The following is a 12,399-nucleotide window of genomic DNA, read 5'->3' on the forward strand; positions in this document are numbered from 1 at the left end:
TTGCATTGAAATCTTGTTTTGACTTTTATTGGAGAACTTCAGATTCAGTACATACTAAATCATAAGACTATATCTGGAATGATTACAACAAGCTACGTTTACCCCTCTTGCTCTTAAAATCTTTATTCCCAGCATATCTTCCACTTCTTATTAACAATCCAGTTTCTTCTGGGAAATTGCCTTTTGCTAACGTAGCATAGTCTTGCTGGGATGAAAAAATCCAGGTACCTGTCTATTCTAAGCTTGATTTTTCTCTTTGAAAAACTCTCTGAATTTCTACATATTTTTTCAATACAGTCCCATTTTCCCTAAAGCTAGCCAAATTAATTTCTGTGACTCACATGTAAGAAAACAAACTGAAGTACCACCTTAGAGATACTGTTAGGGTGTGTTTTTTTTTTTTCTGGTTATTAGACTTCTTTAAAATACCCAAAATTATATCAGCAACCTGCATTTGATAGAATTCAGAGTTAGCAATATTTATTTAATGTGTTCAGTTGAAAACTGCAAAAAGAAAATAAATATAGTTGGCTCTTTAAACATGTACCACTTCAACATTAAAATGAATGCTTTTTTCATAGTAGTATAGATGAAATATAAATTAAGGGTATGAGCCAAAATTACATCAAAAAGTCTAAAATCCTGGAGTAAGATTATTTTTTGCTTACTTTCCCTTTTACTTATTTTTTATTGATACATAATATTTAAATATTTATGGGGTATATGTGAGTATTTGTTTTCCAGTTTGTTAGTGTATAGTTATTTATAATAATCTTTGATAATCTTTTGTATTTCTGTGGTATCAGTTGTAACGTGTCCTTTTACATTTCTGATTTTGTTGATTTGGGTTTTCTCATTTTTTGTTGTTGTTGCTTAATCTAGCAAGTGGTTTATTGGTAGACCACATCTTTTCATGTTGATCCTTTGTATTTTTTTTTCCCCGCCTCTATTTCATTTAGTTCTGCTTTTATCTTTATTATTTATCTTCTTCTAGTAATTTTGAGTTTGGTTTCTTCTTACTTTTCTAATTCTTTGAGGTGCATCATTAGTTCATTTTAAACCTTTCTGCTTTTTTGATGTAGATACTTATTGCTGTAAACTTCCTTCTTAGCATTGCTTTTGCTGTATCCAATAGCTTTTAGTATGTTATGTTTTGATTTTCATTTGTTTCAAAAAGTTTTTTTATTTTCTCTTTAATTTATTCTTTAATCCTTTGATCATTTAGGAACATGTTTTTAAATTTGCATGTATTTGTACAGTTTCCAAAGTTCCTCTTTTCATTGATTTCTAGTTTTATTTCATTGTGGTTTCACAAGGCATGATTTTGATTTTTAAAATTTTTTTGAAGTTTTTTTATTATTATACTTTAAGTTCTAGGACTCATGTGTACTACTTGCAGGTTTGTTATATATGTATACATGTGCCACGTGGGTGTGCTGCACCCATTAACTCATCATTTACATTAGGTATATCTCCTAATGCTATCCCTCCCTGCTCCCCCCACCCCATGACAGGCCTTGGTGTGATGTTTCCCTTCCTGTGTCCAAATGTTCTCATTGTTCAATTCCCACCTATGAGTGAGAACACGCGGTGTTTGGTTTTCTGTCCTTGCGATAGTTTGCTGAGAATGATGGTTTCCAGCTTCATCCATGTCCCTACAAAGGACATGAACTCATCCTTTTTTATTGCTGCATAGTATGCTATGGTGTATATGTGCCACATTTTCTTAATCCAGTCTATCATTGATGGACATTTGGGTTGGTTCCAAGTCTTTGCTATTGTGAATAGTGCCGCAATAAACATACGTGTGCATGTGTCTTTATAGCAGCATGATTTATAATCCTTTGGGTATATACCCAGTAATGGGATGGCTGGGTCAAATGGTATTTCTAGTTCTAGATCCTTGAGGAATCGCCACACTGTCTTCCACAATGGTTGAACTAATTGACAATCCCACCAGCAGTGTAAAAGCATTCCTATTTCTCCACATTCTCTCCAGCACCTGTTGTTTCCTGACTTTTTAATGATCGCCATTCTAACTGGTGTGAGATGGTATCTCATTGTGGTTTTGATTTGCATTTCTCTGATGGCCAGTGATGATGAGCATTTTTTCATGTGTCTGTTGACTGCCTAAATGTCTTCTTTTGAGAAGTGTCTGTTCATATCCTTTGCCCACTTTTTGATGGGGTTGTTTTTTTCTTGTAAATTTGTTGGAGTTCTTTGTAGATTCTGGATATTAGCCCTTTGCCAGATGAGTACGTTGCAAAAACTTGCTCCCATTCTGTAGGTTGCGTGTTCACTTTGATGGTAGTTTCTTTTGCTTGCAGAAGCTGTTTAGTTTAATTAGATCCCATTTGTCAATTTTGGCTTTTGTTGCCATTGCTTTTGGTGTTTTAGACATGAAGTCCTTGCCCATGCCTGTGTCCTGAATGGTATTGCCTAGGTTTTCTTCTAGGGTTTTTATAGTTTTAGGTCCAACATTTAAGTCTTTAATTCATCTTGAATTAATTTTTGTATAAGGTGTAAGGAAGGGATCCAGTTTCAGCCTTCTACATATGGCTAGCCAGTTTTCCCAGAACCATTTATTAAATAGGGAATCCTTTCCCCATTTCTTGTTTTTGTCAGGTTTGTCAAAGATCAGATGGCTGTAGATGTGTGATATTATTTCTGAGGGCTCTGCTCTGTTCCATTGATCTATATCTCTGTTTTGGTACCTGTACCATGCTGTTTTGGTTACTGTAGCCTTGTAGTATAGTTTGAAGTCAGGTAGCATGATGCCTCCAGCTTTGTTCTTTTGGCTTAGGATTGTCTTGGCAATGTGGGCTCTTTTTTGGTTCCATATGAACTTTAAAGTAGTTTTTTTCCAATTCTATGAAGAAAGTCATTGGTAGCTTGATGGGGATGGCATTGAATCTATAAATTACCTTGGGCAGTATGGCCATTTTCACGATGTTGATTCTCCCTGTCCATGAGCATGGAATGTTCTTCCATTTGTTTGTGTCCTCTTTTATTTCATTGAGCAGTGGTTTGTAGTTCTCCTTGAAGAGGTCCTTCACATCCCTTGTAAGTTGGATTCCTAGGTATTTTATTCCCTTTGAAGCAGTTGTGAATGGGAGTTCACTCATGATTTGCCTCTCTGTTTGAATGTTATTGGTGTATAAGAATGCTTGTGATTTTTGCACATGATTTTGTATCCTGAGACTTTGCTGAAGTTGCTTATCAGCTTAAGGAGATTTTGGGCTGAGATGATGGGGTTTTCTAAATATACAATCATGTCATCTGCAAACAGGGACAATTTGACTTCCTCTTTTCCTAATTGAATACCTTCTATTTCTTTCTCCTGCCTGATTGCCCTGGCCAGAACTTCCAACACTATGTTGAATAGGACTGGTGAGAGAGGGCATCCCTGTCTTGTGCCCATTTTCAAAGGGAATGCTTCCAGTTTTTGCCCATTCGGTATGATATTGGCTGTGGGTTTGTCATAAATACCTCTTATGATTTTGAGATACATCCCATCAATACCTAATTTATTGAGAGTTTTTTAGCATGAAGTGCTGTTGAATTTTGTCAAAGGCCTTTTCTGCATCTATTGAGATAATCATGTGGTTTTTGTCTTTGGTTCTGTTTATATGCTGGATTACGTTTATTGATTTACATATGTTGAACTAGCCTTGCATCTCAGGGATGAAGCCCACTTGATCATGGTGGATAAGCTTTTTGATGTGTTGCTGGATTGGATGTGTTGCCAGGATTTTATTGAGGATTTTTGCATTGATGTTCATCAGAGATATTGGTCTAAAATTCTCTTTTTTTGTTGTGTCTCTGCCAGGCTTTGGTATCAGGATGATGCTGGCCTCATAAAATGAGTTAGGGAGGATTCCCTCTTTTTCTATTTGTTGGAATAGTTTCAGAAGGAATGGTACCAGCTCCTCCTTATACCTCTGGTAGAATTCGGCTGTGAATCTGTCTGGTCCTGGACATTTTTTGGTTGGTAAGCTATTAATTATTGCCTCAATTTCAGAGCCTGGTCTATTCAGGGATTCAACTTCTTCCTGGTTTAGTCTTGGGAGGGTGTATGTGTCCAGGAATTTATCCATTTCTTCTAGATTTTCTAGTTTATTTGCATAGAGATGTTTATAGTATTTTCTGATGGTAGTTTGTATTTCTTTGGGATCGGTGGTGATATCCCCTTTATCATTTTTTATTGCATCTATTTGATTCTTCTCTCTTTTCTTCTTCATTAGACTTGCTAGCGGTCTATCAATTTTGTTGATTTTTTCAAAAATCCAGCTCCTGGATTCATTGATTTTTTTTGAAGGGTTTTTTGTGTCTCTATCTCCTTCAGTTCTGCTCTGTTCTTAGTTATTTCTTGCCTTCTGCTAGCTTTTGAATGTGTTTGCTCTTGCTTCTCTAGTTCTTTTAATTGTGATGTTAGGGTGTCAATTTTAGATCTTTCCTGCTTTCTGTTGTGGGCATTTAGTGCTATAAATTTCCGTCTACACAATGCTTTAAATGTGTCCCAGAGATTCTGTGTCTTTGTTCTCATTAGTTTCAAGAACATCTTTATTTCTGCCTTCATTTCGTTATGTACCCAGTAGTCATTCAGGAGCAAGTTGTTCAGTTTCCATGTAGTTGAGCGGTTTTGAGTGAGTTTCTTAATCCTGAGTTCTAGTTTGATTGCACTGTGGTCTGAGAGACAGCTTGTTATAACTTCTGTTCTTTCACATTTGCTGAGGAGTGCTTTACTTCCAACTATGTGGTCAATTTTGGAATAAGTGTGATGTGGTGCTGAAAAGAATGTATCTTCTGTCGATTTGGGGTGGAGAGTTCTGTAGATGTCTATTAGGTCCGCTTGGTGCAGAGCTGACTTCAATTCCTAGATATCGTTGTTAACCTTCTGTCTCGTTGGTCTGTCTAATGTTGACAGTGGGGTGTTAAAGTCTCCCATTATTATGGTGTGGGAGTCTCTTTGTAAGTCTCTAAGGACATGCTTTATGAATCTGGGTGTTCCTGTATTGGGTGCATATAAATTTAGGATAGTTAGCTCTTCTTGTTGAATTGATCCCTTTACCATTATTTAATGGTAAAGGGTACCATTCTTCGAAGAAGAAAGGTAGCTTCTTTGTCTCTTTTGATCTTTGTTGGTTTAAAGTCTGTTTTATCAGAGACTAGAATTGCAACCCCTGCCCTTTTTTGTTTTCCTTGAGTTTTCTTTTGTGTCCTAACATACAGTCTATCCTGGAGAACATTTTATGTGCTGATGAGAAGATGTGTATTTTGTAGCTGTTGATTGAAATGTTCTGTAAATGTCTGCTAGGTCCATTTGGTCTAATGTGCAGTTTAAATCCAATATTTCTTTTTCTGTCTGGATGATCTGTCTAATGCTGAGTGTAGGGTGTTGAAGTCCCCAACTGTGATTTTATTGGATCAAATAACACTGGTGCCAAGAAACGGTGCCAGGGAGCCCAAGACAGGCACTCTTAGACTGCCACTGTCACCCCTACGGCCCAAAGATTGGCCCAGGGCCAATTTCTCCCTTTAAATGTATTAATTTCTTCCTTTAAATGTAATAATATTTGCTTTATATGTCTAGGTGCTCCAGTGATGGCTACATATTTGTTTAGAATTGTTATATCCTTTTGCTGAATTGATCCCTCTATCATTGTAAAATGACCTTCTTTGTCTCTCTTTATTGTTTTTGACTTAACATCTGTTTTATCTAATTAGAGTTACTCTTGCTCTTTTCTAGTTTCCGTTTTAATGGATTTTTTTTCTATCCCTTTATTTTCAGCCTCTATATGTCTTTACAGGTGGTATGAGTTTCCTGCAGTTGGATCATGTTTTTCTTTTTTTTTCTTTTTTAAAAGTCCATTCAGCCAGTCTGTGTTTTTTAAGTTGAAGGTTTAATTTGTTTACAATCAAGGTTACTATTGATATATGGGGACTTAATTATACTTAATTTTTTTGTGTATAAAATGAGAAGGTTGTCTTAATAATAACAAAATTACTATTATGAAGCATTTATTATAGTATTAAATATTAAGCTTTTTACTTAGAATCTCATTTTATCTTTAGAAAAATCTTATATTCTAGGTGGTAGCTCCACAATTAAACTGAAGCTTAGAGAAATTAAGTAAGTTTGTCCAAGGTTTCACAGCTAGTAAGTAGGAAAGCTAGATTTGACTGCATAGCTCATGCTGTTACTCCTTTACAGCTTAAGGTGCTTTTCATTCATCCATCCATTGATTGATTGATTCCATAAGTGTATACTGAGGCTAATCATTAGTAATTGTTGGCTATGTTAAGTACTTTTCATTGTATTTTATTATGATGGGAAGTCACTGAAGGATTATTAGTAGGGGAATGATAGGAGTAGAATTATGTTTTTAATCATTCTGGTTGCATTCTGGATAGTTGAATGTTATAGGAAAGGGATAAGTATGGAAATAAGAAGACCAGGTTTTAGACTATTGCAGTAGTCCAGGTGAGAGTGGGTGGTGGCTTGGACTGAAATGGTAGTTGTAGAGACAGTGATCAGTGGTTGGGGTATCGTGGGGTGCTAGAATTTAAAAATTCTCATAATTAGTAAGATACAGACCAGACACCAATCAAAATGGATGGTGGCCATTGGAATAGAGTAAGATCTTGATGTGCCATGTTGTGCCAGGCATTACCCCTCTAGTTATCTATTGTAGGGAGGTTTGAATTATCTCAAGTGAGGAGTCAGGGGAACAGGGACAGCAAGACTGATAACGTGGGATGCTGAGGTACATCTACTTACCAACAGTCATTGAAACTTTTATACTTTAACATGTGGAAAGACTGTAATCCCTGCATACCTAATTAATATTCAGTCTGTTTGTGGGTTGGTTGTATGGGGTGTTGGAGAAAGAGGCAACTTAAGAATGGCACCAAAGTTTTTGCCCTGAGCAACTGGATGAATGGAAGTGCCGTTTACTCAGCTGGCAAACAGTGCTGAAGGAATTGGTTTGGGAGGAAACAATCAAGGTTTTAGTTTTATACATGTGAAGTTTGAGATGACCCTCTATAGATATCCAAGTGGAAATGTCAAGTAGTAGTTTGAATTCATGAGAGATTGTGGGGCTGGACATATATATTTGGGACATATCAGAGCACAATTCTACTCTGTATGATTATGTAGTAGCTTTTTCCCTTAAAAAATCTCTCAGCAGCCCAACACTAATGCTTAAAGTTACAGTGTTAGAAATTCATTTATACTCTTTGGTTTTTTAAAACTGTGCGTAACCTGCGGAGAAGATTCTTTTTGAAATTGCACTATAAGGTGAATTTGTTTATTACACCCTTTAAAAAACAGCTGAGATATACTACCTTGAGAAATTGCCATACTGATTGAGAAAAGTAATGCAGAGAGAGTTATGGGGATATATTGCATGAGATACTAAAGTATGAAGTGGTAGAATAATTTGTATGGATATATTTTTATAAAAAAGGAGTCTTGCACATATAGTATGTTCTTATTCATATGTGGGGGCTAAAAAAGTTGATGTCATGGAGGTAGAGTAGAATGATGGTTACCAGAGGCTGGGAAAGGTTTCGGGGAGAGAGGGATGACGAGAGGTTGGATAATGGATACAAAAATATAGTCAGACAGAGGGAATATGTTCTAGTACAATAACATAGTAGGGTGACTATAGTCAATAATTTATTATATATTTCATAGCTAGAATATTTGGAATGTTTACAACACAAATGTGTTTGAGGCAACAGATATCCTAATTACCTTGTTTTGGTCATTACACGTTGTATACATGTATCAAAATATCACATGTAGACCATAAATGTGTATAATTGTTCAGTATCAGAAAAAAAATTTTAAAAAGTGGACTCTTGCTTAGATGTCCTTAAAGTGTAGATATTAGTATTAGCTATTTAATGGGTGGGGAAGTCTTTGTGTGGTTGTTTGTGTTTTAAATTAATATTCAGTTAATTAGTTTACATTTTAAGTCATTTTGGTTATAGAATACAGAAAGCTTCAAATTAAGACATCTAATTTTTTTCTTAAATCTTTGAATTATATTTATAAATCTTGTCTTTCTATTTATAAATGGATTAATTTAGAGTAAAATAAAGACAACATACAGATTGGGCTACAGACCATTTCTTCTAGTAGTTTCCACGAGTTACGTAAGATGTACTAGTAACAAAGAGAGGAAGAATTTAGATTATTTTCTTTTTTTTTTTTGGTGGAAAATTAAGTATTTTCTATTACAGAATTAAAATCATTAGAAGTTTATTTTCTGTATTAATAACAATATTTTGTTAAATTAAATAAATTTAACTATTAGTGTTGGTATTTTACAGATGCTGTAACAAATTATCACAAATTTGGTATCTTAAAACAAAATACATTTGTTAATCTCTTACCATTCTGGAGGTCAGAAATCGGAAATCAGTTTCACTGGGCCAAAATAAAGGTCTTAGCAGGGTTGCACCTCCTTTGGAAGGTAAAGGAGATCATCTGTTTCTTTGATTTTTTTCCAGCTCCTGGAACTGCATTCCCTGCATTCTTTGCCTCCTTGCCTGTTCCTCTATCTTCAGATCTGGGACTGCAGCATCTTGCTTTGATAGTCACATTGCTTCCTTCTGCAGTCAAATCTCCCTCTCTTATAAGGACACCTGTAATTATATTTAGAGCCAATTTAGATAATTCACGATAATCTCTCCCAAATTTCAAAATCCTCAATTTAATACATCTGTAAGTTCCTTTTGCCATATAAGGTAAAATCCAAAGCTTCAGGTGGTTAAGACCTGGATACCTTTGAGGGCTATTATTCAGTCCACTGGAGACTTGTTCTGCAGTATTTTGCTTTAATGCAGATTTGATAAATATATTGGTGATTTAAAAATGTACCCAATTTTCAAGATTTTTTTCATGACACTGTTCTCTATCAAACTCTTTTCCAAGTAATACCCACATATTACTTGGCTGCTTTCAACTCTGTGCCTTTGGGTGGTGGCCTGTTTTTAATGTTTTATTTAGAAATAATTTTAAAGTTTTAGAAAAGTTATTATACAAGAGTAAGAATAGTACAAAGACTATCTGAATGTCCGTTTCCCAGATTCACCTATTAACATTTTACTCTATTTTCTTTGGTATAACTGACTTACATGTTAAAATAAATCTATATTTCCTTTTATGAAAATAGATACAACATTTATACCAATACATGCATTATATATAATTTCTATATGATTTCATGTCTTTTCAGTTAAATTAGAGGTTGGCAAACTTTTCTGTAAAAGGCCAGGTAGTAAATACTTTTTCTTTGCAAGTTACATGGCTCTGTTGCAACCACTCAGCTCTGCTAAAGCAGCCATAGACAATACTTAACTGAATGAACATGGCTGTGTTTTAATAAAACTATTAAATGATTTCTAAGTTACTGTAATTAAATTAAAAAAGAGGTTCCTTTGATATCTCTGATTACTAAGGAATAGTTCACAGTCTTTTCTCACTCAGAAATAATAGTTTAGTATAGCTGATTTAAAATATTATCATTATCAAAGAGATAATCTGAGATACTTCCTAGTTTGTACCTGAAAAATACAGAGCCATACAATGTAAGCATTGAAAAAAATCTTGAAGATGAATCAATTAATATCTGGGTGAGTGAACACATGAAGACATGAAAACTGTATGGGTCAATATTTCTTAAATCAGACTCTGCTTGGGAGTTTTAAAATTTTGTTATTAAATGACAATCTAAAACTTTTTGATATAAGCAAATTGAAGATTAACTGCCTGATCTCATAATTGAGTAATGCCACTGTATTGTAATGCCAGCAGTTGTGTTGACAATTTAAAGTTGGGATTAAGTAGTATCCCTTTAATTACTGTAGGCTAAAAACAATACAACTGAAGTGTACTAATACTTTTGTGACAAGTGAAGGGTAAATGATTATATGCCATAGTATATGAATTTAAAAGATTTGTAAAAAGTAGGTTGAAGAAAAATGGTGGGAGAATTATGTTGTCAAAATAATGTAGGTGTGCTAAAATTATGTAAAAAAGGCATTATGAGAATTAATATCATTTTTAACTTGGGACCCATTATTTTAAACAACACAATATTATTTATCATATTCAGTAAATATTAGTTTTATAAATTTACTTATATATAATTTATAAATGTATGTTTGTTTTATGCTTATAAAAGAAATTTAAACATAGGAGTTTATGTCTAGTATTTGAGAATTTTTTAGTTTCATTAAAATTAAAATAATTTGTGAGCCCTAAAGTTTGATGAAAATATATTCCCTTTAGGAGAATTCCTTCTATTATGTTTGAGAAACACTGATGGGGAAACCAAGACTTATGAGTAACATCATGAATATGGAAAGGAAAAGGCTGTGTTTTCAACTTTATAGTATTTGAAATTATTCTGCACTAATTTAATAATTTTTATTTTATGATGCATAATTTTTTTTTCTTTTTGAGGACTCCACTGAAGCAAACTTTGGTTGTTCTTAATAATGCTAAGAAAAATGTAATCTTTTTTATGTTTGTTTAATAGTTAATAATTTTTAAACTTTAATTTTTAAATGCTTTTACTTCCACTATTTTAAAAAAATAAATATTTATTATAACCCTTGGTGGTAGATTATTATATCCATTTCTGTAGATGGAGGCTTGATGATGAAAGAGGTAAACATACTTGCCTGACAGAACTGATATTTGAGTACATTGTTTTCTATTTTAATACTCTTGTAGCATACTAAAGTAAATCTGACATTTTATATTATTTAAATAATTCTTTAAAATTGTGAAATTTATTTGAACATCCAAGTCCGATTGTGAGTATATGACTTTTTTCGCCTCTAAGCATTACATTTTCTGTGAGTATTATTCTTGTAAGTTATATTTCAGATAATTTATGTATATATTTAATATGATAAACATTGAATTCTTAAATTCTCTTAATCCATATGTTGTATTTCTATAATCTGAGGGCTTTGTTTAATCTAGTGTGTTGTTTCATTTTTTTTTTTTAATAGGTCCTGATTGTTCTTTGAATGTTCCCTCTACTGAGTCTTACTGGATTCTGCCAAACGTTAAACCCTTCAGTCCTTCTGTAGGTCGGGCTTCACATAAAGCAGTTTTACACGGGAAATTTATGTGGGTGATTGGTGGATATACTTTTAACTACAGTTCTTTTCAAATGGTCCTAAAGTAAGTATTTATTTTCAGATTCTCGCTGTTTTTTAAGCTGGATTTTTATCCAAAATGTCTTTTTTTTTAAATTGTTGTCCGAGAGTAAAAGTGGTTATTTTTGTGGTAGTATCTATTTGCTAGTGAGACTGATTTGTGAATACATGAACTCAGTATGTCCATAGCTGTCATTGCACATAGAAGTATGCTTCATGTAGAAATGTTATTACTTCTCTAGAGTACTTTTAATAAATTCTGAGTAAGAAAATATTAACTTCAAATACAGGCAGGCCTTGCCTATAATGGATAAAATGAATCATGCCACCTTTTTTTTAATGAAGTATAATCTCATATATAAAAATCCTCTCAATTTGTTTTGTAAATTTTAATGTACCTGAACTTTACTTTGTATGTGCTTTACAAGCTTTCATTGGGAGAACAGTTCTAGTATTATGAGAGAGATGATTGATTTATTGTTGGCTCAATAGAGATTGTTCTCTGCATGATTGGATAAGGGGAATCATATGGATGGCAGCTTTATCTGATTTCTTTTTCAGCTAATGATTGTATTTTATGAACTGTTTAGTAACAATACAAAAGGAAATAGGGAGAATCATTTGATTTTTAATGTTGCTTCCAGGGGTAGTGTTCATATTATGTAATAACTGGTACAGCTTGGGCATCAGTCAATCAGAACTTGCCCTGGACAGTATGCCATAATGGTGTATACACAATAGAATTGCCAGATTTAGCAGATAAATATACAGGATACCCAGTTAAACTTGAATTTCAGATAAAAAACAAGTACATTTTTAGTATAAGAAGGCCCTTTTGCTGTATATATATATTTTTTTTTTACAAATTTTGCATGGGTCATTCTTTAACAAAAAATTGTTTGTTGTTTATCTGAATTCAAATTTAACTGGGTATCTTGTATTTTATCTGCCAACCCTAACCACTGAATATATTAACCCTCATAATTAGGAAGATTTCAGAAATTCTGTAAAAGGAGATTGCTTTAAAACTATGATTGAATGCGACTGAAATTAAATTAGAAAATCGAATAAATTCTGGAGAGAAGGAGGGAGTTTTATGTAAGTATTTAAGTGGCAAATTAGAATTTTTTAACATGAAGAATAAAATACAGAAGGAAGAATTGAAAGAGAGTTGGTGGGATTAAAATGAATTGTTAAGATAAAAACCTGGAG

General features: G+C 33.5%; 1 protein-coding gene across 6 annotated transcripts in view; it reads left to right on the forward strand.

Moving 5' to 3' along the window:
* The window catches only part of ATRNL1 (attractin like 1), an 857,023-nt gene that overhangs the window by 56,150 nt on the left and 788,474 nt on the right, over positions 1 to 12,399 (forward strand). For all 6 annotated transcript variants that reach the window (XR_008619833.3, XM_034931565.3, XM_034931566.4 and 3 more), the window contains exon 6: positions 11,038 to 11,212. Coding sequence is in view for 5 of the 6 variants with exons in the window: in XM_034931565.3 (XP_034787456.1) it covers positions 11,038 to 11,212 (175 nt within the window). In the remaining variant the exon portion in view is untranslated. The remainder of the gene's footprint in view (positions 1 to 11,037; positions 11,213 to 12,399) is intronic.

The sequence above is a fragment of the Pan paniscus genome, chromosome 8 (genome assembly GCF_029289425.2).
Source record: "Pan paniscus chromosome 8, NHGRI_mPanPan1-v2.0_pri, whole genome shotgun sequence".
In the NCBI taxonomy this organism is placed as follows: domain Eukaryota; kingdom Metazoa; phylum Chordata; class Mammalia; order Primates; family Hominidae; genus Pan; species Pan paniscus.